The sequence below is a fragment of the Terrapene carolina genome, unplaced genomic scaffold (assembly GCF_002925995.2).
Source record: "Terrapene carolina triunguis isolate 2854851 unplaced genomic scaffold, T_m_triunguis-2.0 Scaffold85, whole genome shotgun sequence".
Taxonomy (NCBI): domain Eukaryota; kingdom Metazoa; phylum Chordata; order Testudines; family Emydidae; genus Terrapene; species Terrapene triunguis.
This window is the reverse complement of record NW_020664436.1, coordinates 3818538-3836013: the sequence shown is the minus strand read 5'-3', so window position 1 is coordinate 3836013 and position 17476 is coordinate 3818538. Positions and strand designations below refer to the sequence as shown.

General features: G+C 42.8%; 1 protein-coding gene across 1 annotated transcript in view; it reads right to left on the bottom strand.

The window, feature by feature from the left end:
* KIF6 (kinesin family member 6) overlaps positions 1 to 17476 on the bottom strand; it is a 291482-nt gene that overhangs the window by 159970 nt on the left and 114036 nt on the right. The window contains exons 11-13 of the mRNA XM_024203468.3: positions 8568 to 8673; positions 7230 to 7371; positions 4814 to 5026 (exon numbers count right to left, since the gene is read on the bottom strand). Coding sequence (XP_024059236.2) covers positions 4814 to 5026; positions 7230 to 7371; positions 8568 to 8673 — 461 coding nt within the window. The remainder of the gene's footprint in view (positions 1 to 4813; positions 5027 to 7229; positions 7372 to 8567; positions 8674 to 17476) is intronic.

The following is a 17476-nucleotide window of genomic DNA, read 5'->3' as shown; positions in this document are numbered from 1 at the left end:
GTCACCTGGTTGAAATGGGGCAATTTTATTAAGGGCACATTCAGAGGTGCCCCTTCCTGCTCTGCTGAACAGAAATATTCCCCGCTGTTAGCCACGCGGTGTGGGGAGGGGTGAAGTGATCATCCCAGAGAATTGGGTGTGTGGGGGAGGGTTATTAGTTGGGTTTGTGCTGCACGTTAACCCTGAAACCGCAGCCCCTCCTTTTACATTGCAAACCCATTTTAAATGGCCAACCCAACGGGTGCTTGGTATGGTTAATGAGAGCAGTACTCTTTGAAACCATCCCCACATGTTAAGAAGGTTAAAAAAGCCAAAAGACTGTGTCTTACCATGGCTGCCTGCAAGCTGAAATCTGTGGCCTGGCACTGCATGAGTGATCTCTCACACCAAACCGGCAGGCCCTCAATATAAGAGGGAAAATGCGACCTTGTAACGAAAGCACATCTGCTGTGTAATGTGAACAGCAAAATGTAACGTGAAAGAGTGTACCCATTGTTCTCTAAAATGTATCTTTTTTAACCACCTCTCCCTTCTCATCCACCAGCTGCAAATCGTTCTCCTTCACAGAGGCTAGTGAATATTCGAAAACGGAAGCGAAGGACGCGTGATGAAATGTTTACAGAACTACAGACTGCCTCCCACGCTGACAGAGCACAGCAGAATGCGTGGAGGCAGTCAATGACTGATTATCGAAAAGCCCAATATGAACGAGAGGAGAGGTGGCGGGCTGAATCGCGGGCTGAGGAGGAGAGGTTGCATGCTCAAGCGCGGGAGGAACAGAGCAAGTTGCGGGCTGAAGATGAGAGGTGGCGTCAGCTTGCACACAGAAGGCAAGAGTCCATGCTCCGGCTGCTGGAGCATCAAACTGATATGCTCCAGCGTATGGTTGAGCTGCAGGAAAGGCAGCAGGAGCACAGACCGCCGCTACAGTCCCTGTGTAACCAACAGCCCTCCTCCCCAAGTCCCATTGCCTCCTCACCCAGACGCCCAAGAACACGGTGGGGGGGGCCTCCGGCCACACAGTCACTCCAGCCCAGATGATTTCCCGAGCAATAAGTGTTAAAGTTTTAAAGTTTTAAACTGCAGTGTGTCCTTTTCCTTCCCTCCTCCCCCACCCATCCCGGGCTACCTTTGCAATTATCCCCCTAGTTGTGTGATGAATTAATAAAGAATGCATGAATGTGAAGTAACAATGACTTTATTGCCTCTGCAAGTGGTGCTCGAAGGGGGGAGGGTAGTAGGGGAGGGTGGGGTGGTTGGTTTACAGGGAAGTAGAGTTAACCGGGTGGGGGGGTGTAGGAGCGGAGGGTTCATCAAGGAGAAACAAACAGAAGTTTCACTCCGTAGCCTGGCCAGTCACAAAACTCATTTTCAAAGCTTCTCTGATGCGCACCGCGCCCTGCTGTGCTCCTCTAAGCGCCCTGGTGTCTGGCTGCGCGTAATCAGCGGCCAGGCGATTTGCCTCAACCTCCCACCCTGCCATAAATGTCTCCCCCTTACTCTCACAGATATTGTGGAGCGCACAGCAAGCAGCAATAACAATGGGGATATTCTTTTCGCTAAGGTCTGAGCGACTCAGTAAGCTGCGCCAGCGCGCTTTTAAACGCCCAAATGCACATTCCACCACCATTCGGCACTTGCTCAGCCTGTAGTTGAACAGGTCCTGACTACTGTCCAGGCTGCCTGTGTACGGCTTCATGAGCCATGGCATTAAGGGGTAGGCTGGGTCCCCAAGGATCACGATAGGCATTTCAACATCCCCAACGGTTATTTTCTGGTCCGGGAAGAAAGTCCCTTCCTCCAGCTTTCGAAACAGAAGAGACTGCCTGAAGACGCGAGCATCATGTACCCTTCCCGGCCAGCCCACGTTGATGTCGGTGAAACGTCCCTTGTGATCCACCAGGGCTTGCAGCAGCATTGAAAAGTACCCCTTGCGGTTTATGTACTCGGTGGCTTGGTGCTCCGGTGACAAGATAGGGATATGGGTTCCGTCTATGGCCCCACCACAGTTTGGGAATCCCATTGCAGCAAAGCCATCCACTATGGTCTGCACATTTCCCAGAGTCACTACCCTTGATATCACCAGGTCTCTCATTGCCCTGGCAACTTGGATCACAGCAGCCCCCACAGTAGATTTGCCCACTCCAAATTGATTCCCGACTGACCGGTAGCTGTCTGGCGTTGCAAGCTTCCACAGGGCTATCGCCACTCGCTTCTCCACTGTGAGGGCTGCTCTCATCCTGGTATTCTGGCGCTTCAGGGCAGGGGAAAGCAAGTCACAAAGTTCCATGAAAGTGCCCTTACGCATGTGAAAGTTTCGCAGCCACTGGGAATCGTTCCACACCTGCAGCACGATGCGGTCCCACCAGTCTGTGCTTGTTTCCCGGGCCCAGAATCGGCGTTCCACGGCATCAACCTGCCCCAGGAACACCATGATTTCCACATTGCTGGGGCCTGTGCCTTGTGAGAGGTCTAGGTCCATGTCCATTTCCTCATCACTCTCGTCGCCGCGCTGCAATCGCCTCCTCCTCGCCTGGTCCTGGTTTTGCTTTGGCATGTCCTGGCTCTGCATATACTCCAGGACAATGCGCGTGGTGTTCATAGTGCTCATAATTGCCGCGGTGATCTGAGCGGGCTCCATGATCCCAGTGCTAGCTATGGCGTCTGGTCTGAAAAAAGGCGCGAAACTAGTATCTGACAGACCAGGGGAAGGAGGGAGGGAGGGAGGGAGGGGCGAGTGACGACATGGCGTACAGGTACAGGGAACTAAAATCAAGAAAGGTGGCTTTGCATCAGGGAGAAATACAAACAACTGTCACACAGAATGCCCCCCCCCCCCCCAGAGATTGAACTCAAAAGCCTGGGTTTAGCAGGCCGTTGATTTGACGGAGGGAGGGGGGAAGGAAATGAATACAGAACAAATCTATTTTTTACATCTTAAGACGACGGTGCAGCATGACTGATAGCCCTCAGCATTTTCTGGGTGCTTGGCAGTAAGTACTGGGTGCTTGGCAGTTAGCCTTCAGGCCTAATGCACGATCTGCTGCTCAGGGAAGACTCAGCTAACGTGCAATGAGCCAACAGGGCGCATGGCAGAAAATGGCATACTACGACTGATAACCATCTTCATCAAAACAGTTCCATAGGACTGCCCAGGTGCCCATGATTGACAGCCACTGCTGTACGAAGAGGACGGTTACCAGTCGTAATAAACCATCTACTGCCAAAAGGCAAAAGACAAGGGGGCTGGTGCAATGCAACCCCACGGCTGCCGGCACCCAGATCGCCAATGAAGGCTACCAGTCATGCTGCACCGTCTACCGCCAAAAGGCAGTTAGCTGCTGCTGCTGTGTAGCAATGCAGTACCACGGCTGCCGGCACCCAGATGACATATGGTGACGGTGAGCTGAGCTGAGCGGGCTCCATGCTTGCCGTGGTATGTTGTCTGCACAGGTAACCCAGGTAAAAAGGCGCGAATCTATTGTCTGCCGTTGCTCTGACGGAGGGGGAGGGGCCTGACGACATGTACCCAGAACCCCCCGCGACACTGTTTTGCATCATTCGGGCATTGGAATCTCAACCCAGAATTCCAATGGGTGGCGGAGACTGCGGGAACTGTGGGATAGCTACCCATAGTGCAATGCTCCGGAAGTCGACGCTAGCCTCGGTACTGTGGACGCGGTCCGCCGACTAGAGCACTTAGAGCATTTTATGTGGGGACACACACAATCGGCTGTATACAACCGATTTCTATAAAACCGGCTTCTATTAATTCGATCTAATTTCGTAGTGTAGACATACCCAAAGACTCCTTAGGAAAACTTCCTCAACAGAAGAAAGTATGGAAATAATTGAATTAGCTTCACTAAGAAGGGTTTGAACTCTATATAAGTGCAGATGGACAGAAACTGCCCTTCTCCTGAAAATGACATTATCTATCACATGCTTAAATTATGTTTAGTGTACAGGCTATGTTAACCAAATACAGTATTTGTGAATTCAGCCATTTCCTAATCTCCTTTGGCAAGGTTGCATTCTTGAACACTCCTCCTTCCCCGTGATGATTTAAATGCTTTTTCACAGAAAGTTCCAGCATATGAAAATATAAGCACTCTGGTTTTGTTCTTACAAACCAATGTCCCAGTTCAGCAAGGTTGTTAAGACTTCAGTGAAACTACTCACATGCTTCAAGTTAGTTCCCTGCTGAATTAACTTGCTAAACAGAGGTCCAAGTTTGATTCCATTAACACTATAATGATAAAAATCATTACAATGCTTCATTAAAAATGTCAAATAAAACCAAGCATGTTCTATATAATGTGGAACACTGAGGAGATTTACTTTTAAAGGTTAAGCACTGAATCTTGTGTGGTGCTATACAGCTGGAGACAGAACTAATCAACCTTCTTTTCACCTGAAAAGAGGATTACTTTCCTATTTTGAAGGACAAAATTTGAAACCTACTTTCTGGCCCTTACCACTAATCATAACTGTTTATCTTGTTTTAGTTAAGTCAGTAGTTTGAGCTTCCATGGGAAGGATGTCATCTCCTGGATTATATTACAAATGAAATCCTCAACATTCATTTACGTTTCCAACATTTGAGTCCTATCAGCATATTAAGTTACCTGTGCATTGAGGTGGCCTGAAATCAAGGTAATTATATTTGTGAAGTGAAGGACAAAAGCAAATGAGCACAAGAATGCTGATGCTGAAAGTAAAACTCCCCTGTCCTAGTCCACACCTAAGAATGATACATTTAAAGTCATAATGTGAGAACTGGATATTTGCACATATAATTCATTTCACTAACCTGTTCGCCTGGGAAGAAAAGCAGATCTATGTACTGAGGAGCTGAACTCTTGTGTATCTTTCACATTAACACAGGCAGATGGCCTCTGACCTTCTTCCAAGCTTATAGAAAGGGAACTTTCCGAGACTGCAAGACCACTAGACCCAGCGTTGAGCTGAAAAAGGGCATCCTGTGCTTTCTTTTTTTCTTTCTTTAACATACTTACTAGAATATCTGCAGAACATTTTAAGGAAATTAGCTGGGATCTCCTTTCCATAAATAATAATCCACTCTCTCCGTAGGCCACTTGCTCATACAGGTAGTCTTGTAGAACTGAATGGAACTAGTCACATATGGAAGGCCTATTCATGTGAATATGGATTGCAGGTTAGGCCCATATGTTATGTCTATGTATTCACACTTATCTTTCCAAATAACCAATTCAATTTGTCCTGAGCACTAGTAAGATGACATTAGTGAGTGGTATAAATGGCTATGGCCAATCCACGTTTGGATAAAAGCAATAAATACTGTAAGGTTCTGTACAAAAATAGAAATATTAAATTCTAGTTACTCTTTCAAAATGGGTGACATTCCCTTTATTAAGTTGGGTAACATTGCAACATCAATTAGACCCTGCAAATTTCCCCAGTCAAATTTAAATCGTATAAGCCAGAAATCTTAAACTTTATAGGAAGACTGTCAAGCACACCACAATAGAAAGGATTATAAAACACAAAACAGGGTTTTAAAGAAATTCCTGCCAATTACATACATATTCTTTAGAAAGACCTTTGACATAAAAACACTTTAAATGAAGGAATGCAGGGGGTTTTCTGATGGAATTCACTACACATTTAGCAAAAACAAAAAGGTAACATGAATCCCTATAAAGATGATGAGATGTTTTTCATTTTGTGTCTAATTTATCTGATAAATACATGGAAAAAATCTGGGCAAGGTGTGAGGAATTAGAATTATCAAGTTGATTAGGTGGCAAAAATTATTTGTCTTACAAATTGGTTCTTATCATAGTTTTTATAGTGTGCATAAAGACAAGAAGGATCACTTACAGTTTATGGCAGGAGAGCCTCCAAGTCCTCAGTAGTTTTATTGCACCAATCATTATGTTAATTTTTAAAAGTAAATTGTAAAATTATTTAGGCTTCAAAATCCACTTACAGTTCCTTACATGCTAGTTCTGATTTTAACTTTTAATATTTCAATTCCCCGTATACAGCTTTAATTAAAATTGATGGATGCAATGAATGCCTTCCTTGCATTTCCATAAACAAAGCCACATATGCATATCTGGTGCGAGTGCATCTGACTCTATTAATTGCATATTTTGTTGTTTTATTACAAATATTTTATCAATTTAATGATTTATTTCAAGAAGACTCTCTTCTGAGCTAAAATAAGAAACGTTTAAAAGGTGTTATAAGTCAATTTTATAGTCAAATTAACTAGACAGTGTTCCTTTCAAAATAAACATCTTGGCTCTTGTGAAGGATGCAGCAGACTAAAAGGCTTCCCTACCATTTGATTTCATCAGGGTAAAGCAAGCTACCAGTCTGAAGTACAACCCATTCACACTTGATATACCAAATCTGTGAGTAATTGTTGAACACAAAGAATGCAGTTAATCTTGTTTTTAATAATGCTAAAGAATCTCTGCTTGCTATAAACTTGAAAGCTATTTGTCAATTTTCTGCCATTGTTCAAGTTTTGTCCACAGATCAGCCACAAACTCAGGGACATGGTGATGCTGTGGTCTGCCTGCAGTTTTATCAGCCAGCTAAAAATAACTGCCCTTTCTTCATTTTGCTAAGCTACAGCTACTCATATGTTTCCCATGAGGCAGTAAAGTGGACACAGCACATCTGAGTAGTTTAATTTTTGTTATACATACACAATATAAAGGCTCAGCTTTAGTTTAAATGTTAAAGTTGGATGTAGAAAGCACACGTTTTACATTTAATCTAAAAGAAGAGAGTCCAGTAGTCCCTGAAGCAGCATTTCATTTGGCTAAAATTAACAATACAGGAAATTCTATTCTTTGTAAGGTAATAAATTGTTCTTTATATAGCATCACAGTTTTCTATGCTAGACCCAGTTTTTCATTTTCTGGAAGAGAGTTTACTAGACATGAGCCTGAACCACAACTTTTGGATCTGGATCAGAATTTCCCAAAACCCCAGCGTATTTGGATCCAGGATTTTGGTTCAGTTCATAACAGAAACAGGGACCAAGTGCAACAATGGGATTCTGATAAAGAGTGGTAGGAGACTCTTAGATTAAGAATGTGGATTGATACATCAATCTGAAAGGGAAGAAATTCTTTGCAGATCACCATCTACCATTTCATACACACCCACACCTCAGATTGCAGGCAGATTAGTTTAAATCCAAATAAATCCTGTTTCATAAAGGATACTGATTTCATTATCTCTTTGGTGTAGAAGGTCTCTCAACTTCTTTAACTCCTCTTTCTTCTCTGCGGTATTAGTATCTTCACCTCCAGTGATGTCTGGGGAGAGTAGACTTCTGTCAGGAATGTTTGTACGATTTATCAGTTGCTATGAAATAAAATAAAAAGAGTTCTGGGTTCTTGTCACTCTATCCTCATCCCATTCATTTCTCCCTATCCCTGCGTGACTGTTTACCTATGCTAGCTGATTTGAGATTTCAGGATTTCTGAAAAGCAAAATCCCACCACTGGTAGACTGCAAAGCAATAAGTACTGAGTTAGCTATGAGATATCTCCTGATTTCCACTGATCAGTTTTCCTCAATAAAAATATCTAAGCCTTACACATCTTTCTCTGGTAAGGAACTCCCACTGTAGTAAGGAAAAAAGCAACATCAACTGAGTATTAATTCCTCCTCATCTAGAAATCAAATTCAGGGACAGTGTTTTATACTTTACTATATTAGCAAATTGCGGAAGCTTTTATAGCAGAGCATAAACAAAAACAAAAAATATACCCCATGTTCAATTTCTTCCCTTGCTACTCCTCACCCTGTATATGGGCAGGTCTTCACTACGGGGGAGGGGGGGTCGATTTAAGATACGCAAATTCAGCTACGCGAATAGCGTAGCTGAATTCAACGTATCGGAGCCAACTTACCCCGCTGTGAGGACGGCGGCAAAATCGACCTCCGCGGCTCCCAGTCGACGGCCCTTACTCCCACCTCCGCTGGTGGAGTAAGAGCATCGATTCGGGGATCGATTGTCGCGTCCTGACGAGACGCGATAATTCGATCCCCAAGAGATCGATTTCTACCCGCCGATTCAGGCAGGTAGTGTAGACCTAGCCTATATCTTGTGTGCAGTATATCCCAGCATAGCATATAACCAGCACAGTTGATGCAGCTGGTTCAGTGACACAAACCCTCTTTTCTGCTATCTTCCTGGGAGTAACTAGTCTAACGTAAAGCTCCTTATTAGCTGCATATATACTTGGATATACTCTCTATCCATTTACAGATTACTTCAGCACAGCAATTCCTGTAAATTCCAGTCCTCTCTATCACTCGCTCCACCTCTAATACCCTTTGGTTATTCCTGTTAGCTCCTTCAGATTCTTGCTGCATATTTTCCGGTTATTATTCCAATCCATTCCAATTCTTCAAGCATTTCTCGACCCTGTATACACTCCCTTCTTCTCCATAGCTTCATGGTTGCTTTTCAGCTCTCTCTCCCTTGTGTCCTCTAATATTTCCAGTTCATTCTTAGGGCTCTCTGCACTTCTTTGTAAGTGTACAGAATATACCTTTATGTAATTGAAACAGTGCTTGATCTTGCGCATATCAGCTCCAACATCCAGCATGCTCTCAGGATCAGGATCTTCCAGAAATGTTTTAATTATCTCATCCAGCCTGAAAGCACATAATAGGCAAAAATAACAAATATAATCTTTGAGGGAACTTAAAAATTCTCATAAGAACAGGCAACATTGACTCAAGCTAGGAATGTGTTTCAGAGTTGCCAAGTTTACTGCTTTTCCCAGTAGACTCTTGGTTTGGGGGTCCATTCTATTAGTCTACTTGAAAACACAAGCAATCAACTTCTTTTTTTTGGTGCTAGACTCTGAGCTTAACATGGGAGGGATCACAAATGATTCAGATAATGATTTATGTATGCTAATAAATAGTTTTGGGACTAAATGTTTAAAAGTAATCTTCTGTTTTCCTGATTTCTCTCATAATTTAATTTTTCCATAATCAGTTTCCCTATGCTCTCTCACAAGACATAATTCTAAGACTAGTGCTTTGGATGCTTTCTGCCTGTATTTTTGCTAGGAAGTATATGAAACTTAATAATTTAGGTTGCATTCATAAAATTCTCAGCCCCCACCATCATGTAGGGCAATGTCATTTTTTGGAGCTCAGTTTCTCTATATACCCCAAAGACCCATTGTTTCTCTTCCTATTGCTGAAATGTATTAAACATTTTATTCATTTATTGATAAGGGGCTGAGCCTGCAGTCTTTAGGCAAGAAAAATACCCACTGAAGTCAGTGTGTGTGTTGCCTACATTAGGACTGCAGGACCAGGCCCATTAAGAAAATCATCGGAGATACAGAAATGTGTCATTGCTCTTTTAGAGACAAATTATAAGCTATGGCAGGGAAAACCAGCATATGGACCATGAAACTCTGTGAGTTACAACTCTTGGAATTTCTATAATATCCATGCATCAGCAGATGAGCTTTAAAACCTCTCCCCACTCCTATAGATCAGGCAGTGCCTGAGACCCATATTTCTGTGTGTCCCCCAAGGTAGACAGGATTTCTGTGTGAAAGACTGAAGAGCACGAGGATCTTAGCATGGACACCCAGTGCTTCTGCCTGGACTACTGCCCTAGAATCTCTCTCTCCATACAGGAGCACAGCTTTAGAGCAGCCATGGTTTTCTGCTGGTGGCTGATCGAGAGCCCCCTCTGAGGAAAGGAGGTTCACAACACATGCGAGAACAGGTTCAGCATTAGCTTCAGCAGTAAATGCCTGAATGTTTGCAGGGTGTGGGGTGGGTGAGGGAATTGAGGAAGATACCACAGACAGTTACTGTCACCTAGCTCCACCTCTTCCTGACTCCTCAATAGTAACAAAGCCTCAACCCTGTGGAGTGGGAGTAGAAGGGTTTTTATGGGGTCTGCAGAAAGAGGGCAACATGCTCTAAAGCCACTGCTCCCAACACTTACGTGAGCCTGGCCAGTTCCAGCTAGCTTTTTCTTTCCTGTTTACATTATCAAAGGAGACTATATGGGCAAAATATTTAGTGTATATCATTCATTATATACATGGTCACTGACACCAAATGCTTGGCAAATGGACCTCTACAAATTCAAGAAGAGTGCTCTTGTTAGCTTAATTCTCAACCCATACCAAATTACCATAACCAACAGTGCCTCAAAAAATGCAGGCAAGAGCTACTTTCTCTTCTAAATTCATGCATGTCTGAAATTTTTCTAATTCCTCTGCTCATCCATAAAATTAAGCAACCATGTTAATGGAATTAGAGTTTCTGCCCTGAAAAAGAACAGTTTATTGCTAACAAATACATGCTGAGACACAGTAAGGCACACTCTTAGATCCCATTAAACCAAAATGTGGGCATGTCATAAATATAAAGGGAAAGGTAACCACCTTTCTGTATACAGTACTATAAAATCCCTCCTGACCAGAGGCACAAAATCCTTTTACCTGTAAAGGGTTAAGAAGCTCAGGTTAAGAACCTAGCTGGCACCTGACTAAAAGGACAAATAAGGGGACAAGATACTTTCAAATCTGGAAAGGGGGAAAAAGCTTTGTTTTGTCTGTTCTTTGTCTGTCTGTTCTGTGTGCTTGCCGGAGACATATCAAGAAGGCAAGCAATCCAACTCAATTAGAATTAGTAAGTAATAATAAGGGAATGCGTTAGCTTACTTTTATTTTGGCTTGTGATTTTCCTTGTCTAGAGGGAGGTTTTGTCTAGAGGTAGGTTTATCCCTGGATTTGTAACTTTTACGTTTTGCCTAGAGGGGAGATCCTCTATATTCTTGAGTCTTTTGTTATTCTGTAAAGTACCTACCATCCCGATTTTACAGAGGTAATTCTTTTACCTTTTCTTTAATTAAAATTCTTCTTTTAAGAACCTGATTGATTTTTCATTGTTTTAAGATCCAAGGGTTTCGGTCTGTGTTCACCTGTACCAATTTGTGAGGATATTATTCTAAAGCCTCCCCAGGAAAAGGGGTGTAGGGGTTTGGGGGATTATTCTCAAGCCTGCCCAGGAAAAGGGGTGTGGGACTCAGGGGAATATTTGGGGAAGGTAGGGCTTCAAGTGGCCCTCCCTAAATGTTTGTTTAAATCACTTGGTGGTGGCAGCGTTACTTAATCCAAGAATAGGGGAGTTCTTAACCTAAGCTGGTAGAAATAAGTTTAGGGGGTCTTCATGCGGGTCCCCATGTCTTTACCCTAAAGTTCAGAGTGGGGAGGGAACTCTGACAGGGCAGGATCCTGAAAGTTCATAGAGCACCCACTGAAGTCAGGGTGAATTGTATGTGCAAAGGGCTTAAAGGATTGGGCCATTTAAAACATCTATTTAAATTAGTTAGAAACAAAGTGTCTCTTGAATTACAGGTATTTGTTTCTCAAGCAGAAGCAGAGCAGAGATTACTGAGTAATAAAGACCAGAATATTAGTTTTAATTATTGCTACATTTATCGGTCTCTGTGAATAAGCATTCAATCCCACAAGTGGGAACCTTACTGGTAATTTCAGCAGATAGCCCAATGAATAAATGGACATGGGAACTATCCCCTCACACCTACAAGTGGCCTCTGTGTGTCATGATTGGGAAACGTGGAGAAGCCTATATTGCAACTGCCAGTGCTATAGCTAGTCTATGGATAAACAAAGGCATTCAGTATCTAGCACTAAGTCTGGCAGTATACCAGGGCTGCCCAGAGGGGGGGACGACAGAAGTGGGGCAATTTGCCCCGGGCCCCGCAGGGGCCCCACAAGCCCTGGCCGAGAATCCCTTTCCTGGCTAGAGGCGCCTTTTTACTTACCCAGCGGCGGTCCGGGTCTTCGGCGGCATTTCGGCAGAGGGGGGCTCTTCAGTTACTCTGGGTCTTTGGCAGCATTTCGGCAGCAGGTCCTTCAGTGCTGCCGAAGACGCGGAGCGACTGAAGGACCGCCACCGCAGACTCGGAGCGCCGCCCGGTGAGTATGTCCGCTCCCCTGCTTTGCCCCAGGCCCACTGAATCCTCTGGGTAGCACTGCAGTATACTGAGCACTACATTAACCACATTTAATAAGAGAAACATTCCAAAACTATTTTCTCCTAATTTTACGCAATAGGGTCAGATCCTCAATGTGAGGTCATTTAACGCTACTACAACATGGCAGTAACTTGAACTGTAAATAAAAGAATAGGCATTTCAGCTATACCCTGATTGCCTCAGTTGGCAGAGACTTAGGCACGGGAATCAATCCAAAAACATTTGTCAGCTAGAAGCTTGCAACAAGATCATCAAGTTAACATTGCAGGGAGTTACTAAGAATATTTTAGGAGAAAAGAGAACAGTAAGGCAAGGGAGAAGAGAGAGCATGAATTTGTCCCAAGCGACTGTTCTGTCTAATTTAGTTTCCTATTTACAAATTAGGTGAGTAGTAAATATGAATGTGAGCTGGTATTTTCTCCCTCCTCCATTACCTGTCACCCACTTGAGATTTCCAGCATTTTAAAAAACCGCAACTGCCCAATTCACTTTTTGTGGCTTGAAGACCACACATTGACTGGAGCCAAAGTGGATTTTAGTGCCAGATGGACTGATTCAACTTTGCTGTAGCAGAACCTAGATTAGAAGTGGTTAACCAACTAAGCCTTTTTGCCACTTCTAAAGAACAGTACTTCTTCAGTGTGTTTTAATATAGACCTTTATGCCAAAGAGGAAGAATTTCCTGAACCAAAAATGAAATGGAATTTTTTGCCAAAGGGAAAAGGAATGGAAAAGGCCCTCAAAACGCACAATTAAGCACAAGAACTAAAACAAGCTTTCAGATTTATATTCTGACTATTAAAGACAAACAACATCATGAATATTAATTTCTGTGCACACAGCACAGACACCTTTTAACAGGAGAGAATTAAAGGACCAAGCTTCTTAGGTAAACATATAGCCAGATGACAAAAAGGATAGAAATTAGAACATACTGGGAGTTCTGCCAGTGGATTAAATTATTAAACAAAGGTAAAAATAAATTGATGATGCGATGCAGATGAAGTCTGAGGTTTCTCTTAATGCTGAACATATCTTAAGTCCACTGAGCTAAATTTTCAGAAGGATTTATCAATGAAGGGATCATGGAAATAATTTAAACAGTCTAATACTAGTTATATAATGCCATGATTTAAGGCTTTACAGGAGACAACAAAGCTATTCCTCCCCCCCAAAGCGCTCACAGTTTAAATGAGAAAGATAACACAAATAATGACAACAGAGCACAGGACAACAGGAGGGAGGAGAAGAGACAAGAGTAAATAAGAAGAGAGAGTGGGATACTGACCTTAGACCAACAAACTTTTGTACAGTAAATTTCTTTTTAAAAAAAAGCTATACATGTATGTGTTTAAATTGTCAGGTAAGAGCAGGAAGGTAACTCTTGTCAAGGGGATTCCCAAAAAGATGGCTCAGAAGCAGTGGATAAGTTATGGCACAAAGGCTTCAACTTTATTTAATAAACAATAAAAATGTAAATAAATGAATGAAGGGAATGAATATGGTTTTTGCAACAAAGAGTGGCGGTAGCTGCTCAATTCAACCATGAGCCACCACTTATCTGGCCACCCAGTCAAAGATATTCTCTTGCCCACCCTAGGCCTGGATATGTCTCTGCTAGAGCATCTCTCAGCCCCAGCTACACACCAAAGCCTACAATTCTAGGAGATATATAACCTCCCTATGGCCTAGCCCCAACACCCGAATAATTTTATCCTCCTCCAAAGATGGCCTGTCCACAAAGCTATGATGCAACATGGAACTTGTGAACATGATTCTGGCTTGACCCAAGCAGAAATGAAAATGCAATGTTTAGTTAACATAACATACAAGTGACAGTTACACACCCATATGTTATCTCAATGCAAAACACCACTTACTCCCCTAGCACAGAGGCAGATGGGTGGGAGGGGAAACCTTGCTGCAGCAGGAGAGCCGGAATTGCTTTTTGGTCCTCCAAAGCTCATTCTTGACAGGGGGCTGGTACTAGCTGCCCTCTGGTCATAAAGAAGGCTCCTTAGGGCTAGAAGAGTGACCAAAGGCAGACAGCGAGGAAGGATGGTCCAGAGGCTAGGGAGCTAGCCTGAGAATTAGCTATAGACTTTGTGTGACCTTGACCAAGTCACTTAATCACTGTGCCGCAGTTCCCCAGGGCTAAAATGGGAATATTAGCACTGTCCTAGTTCACAGGGTTGTGAAGGATCACTACATGAAAAGATTCGGAGGCCCTCAGATATTATGGTAATGGAGGCCCTATGAGTATGACAGACAGATAGATAAAATGGCCCAGCCCAACACAAATCTGGGCCATGGTGTGTCAGGAGGGAAAGGATCCCATAGCATCCAAGCAGGAAAACCCCCAGCAAATCCAGCCTAGCTGGCCACTGCCACATAAGGTAGGTAACTGAGCTGAATTAGCACAGAAAGCAAAAGGAAAGCCACCCCTGTCCCTTTTTTCAGGGAAAAGTTGATCTCAGTCAGTTAATTATAGTTAACAAAACATCAGAATATAAAAAGAGAACAAAGTTTCTCAGCTCAGGGTTTCTAATTCAGCCTTGGGCTCAGAGACTAGCCTTCTCCTAGGCAGTCTCTGTCCTCTTGTTCCTGGAGCAGCTAACTTTTACAGCCCCTCTGTGGAGCACCTGGGTGAGCCTAATTATTATTAACTTCTTGTTTGCTCAGGTCTGGGTAGTGTCTGCAAGCTGCCCCAGACAATAGAAAGTGTCAGAATAAGGATTAGTGGTGAAAAGCTAGACAAAGGAAGAGAGTTTTGAGAATATATTTGAAGGCGGAGTGAGGTTGCTTGGCGTGCAACACATTTTAAATAAAAAGTACATTTTGCGACTGAGCTGTTCTGTTTTACAACGTCTGATCCACTGCTGTGTCCCCTCCAACAGCTCCTTTAGTCTTTGTGCAATCTCTCTCCTGGTCAATTCATCAGTACTCCAGGGAAAAGGTTGTGCTTTTAAACATATGACATAAAACAGATCAAATCAGGCAAAAGATACTGCTAGCACTATCAGAACATTTTTTTTTTTCAGGAATAACATTGTTGCTGACGACTTCTGCACAGGAGTCATCCAGAATGAGATTTTTCTTCTATACTTGACTTGTATTTATCAAGACACCATCGAGGAGTACAGGACTTTAATGTTTCCTGTCTTTGTAAGAGACTGATTTGGCAGTAACTCCTGCTTTTTTCCATATTTTCTTTCTTTATTATTTTTTTAAAATGAGCCAATCACAAATTTCTGGGCACTTTTCCATCAATGATTAAAAAAAATGTACCAAATCAATTGATTTGCATTAACTAAAATTAAAGAGCATCAACCCCCAACGACTAATACAATAATAAAATAATTACAATAATAAGTTCCTACTCTGATCCACATTCAGGCAAAAGCCTGAGGTCAGAGATAGGCTCTCTACTGTCCCCTGAAAGCCAAGGAATTGAGGGATGCTCATATTAACAGGGGAAGTCAATTCCAGAGTGGAGAGTCCTCCACTGAAAATGTCTTGTCCACAGCCTGCCTGGTGTTCAAATTTAGGATGCTCAAGTATATCAGCTGCTCTCAATTCCCATAGCAAAGCAAGGATAAGGAAAGACACTCTCAGGTAACTGAGACTCAACTTCTATCAGGGCTTGTCTACACAGCAAATGGAATCAAAATACCTAGATTAGTTGTACTTCCCACCCTTAGTTATTTCGATGCAAGTTGGTGTCTCAACACTCTTATTTCAGAATCAAAGTGCCCTATTCCAAGATGACTTGTCAATAAAAAAAGTGACCAAGTTATATCAAAACAGGACACTTAGAACACTCATATTCTGAAATAAGTGTCCTATTTTTATATAATTTGGTCATCTTTCTTACTGATAAGTTTTGTTGGAATGGGGCAATCTTATTCTGAAATAAGAGTGTCCACCCAGATTTGCACTGAAATAACTAAAAGCGTGAGTTACAATCGATTTAGTTATTTATTATGTAAGCTTCTTTTCTCTGGTCTTCACAAACACAATCTTGCCTTGCTGATATTCACTGAGAATGCTGCAGCTAAGATAATATTCCTAGCCTGTCACTTTGACCATGTTGGCACTCTCTGCATCCCTCCACTGGCTCCCCTTTCTCTATCCTATCAAACGTAAGCTACTGGTCTTCACTTTCAAGGCCTTTCATGGCCTATCCTCCCCCTACCTATCATCTCTCATTCGGTACTGAAAGGTCAACTCCTGCCTGTGACTGACCCATGATGCCAGTCTCTATTGCCCACTTGTTAAATTTTCAAACATACACCTATGTGCTTTCTCCCATGCTGCCCCTCACACCTGGGAGAAGCTCCCTGTAAATATCAGCAAATCTTATTCAATATCCTCCTTCAAAACCCTCCTTAGGACTCTCCTTTGCCATGAGGCCTATAAAAAACTTGAAAATGGCTAGGGTACTGGTGTGCTGAGACCACTACCTGTCATGCTGACCAATACTGTCTCTTTTTTTTCCTTGTACTTCCCCGTCTCTTTGTCTGTATCTCTCTGTTGTCTCTTGTATTATAGTCATAGTGTAAGCTCTTTGGGGCTCTTCCTACAGCCTCCAGAATAAAAAGGGACCTGGTCCATCATTGGAGCTTCTAGGCCTTATGATAATACAAATAATATTATTATTTCAGTTCCAGTCTCTGTGTACACAAGTTCTTAAGTTTTAAAGGCCAATATCAACACACACTGAATTGCATCAGGAAATGAGTAGGGAGCTAGTGCAATCTTTAAAACATAGGTAATAGATTCCCTATAATGAATACAACAAGCAAGTAGGCTGCCACATTCTTCATTAGCTGTAGCTTCTAAGTGGTCTTCAGGGGTATCCATGCAGACACATTATAGTGAAGCCACCTGTAAATCCAGAAGTGTCCCTTATGTATTTTTTTTCCCATTTGTTGCTGAGTACAGGGATTGTCAACTATTAAAGGTCAACCAGTTACCGCTCACCTAGTAGCTGCGGCAAGCTCCAAAAGGAGATTTTCAAATCATGGCACTCTTCCCCTCAGGACTGTTGGGTTCTGTCCTAACTGCAGCAGGCCTGGCTCACACTGTTGGAAGCTAGAGTGTGCTGAAGTCAGTTGCCAGAACCCTGCTGCCTCAGGAAGAATAGTTTTCCCCAATAGAAGCTCCCTGGAGGAGGAAGAAAAAATAGTAGCACACAAAGGCCTTTTTCTTTATGAAAAACAGCAGTAAACAAGGAAGAGTTTCTCTCACTCAATGATCATCCAAGAATAATGAACAGAGAACTCAAGTGAGTAAGAATCTCCCCACCCTCCCCAATCATCACTTTCTAAACACTCTGCAGTGATTAAGTTTAAGGCCAATTTATAAAATTCATTTAAAGTTGGTCCAGTTACAAGATAGCATACATGGAGCGAA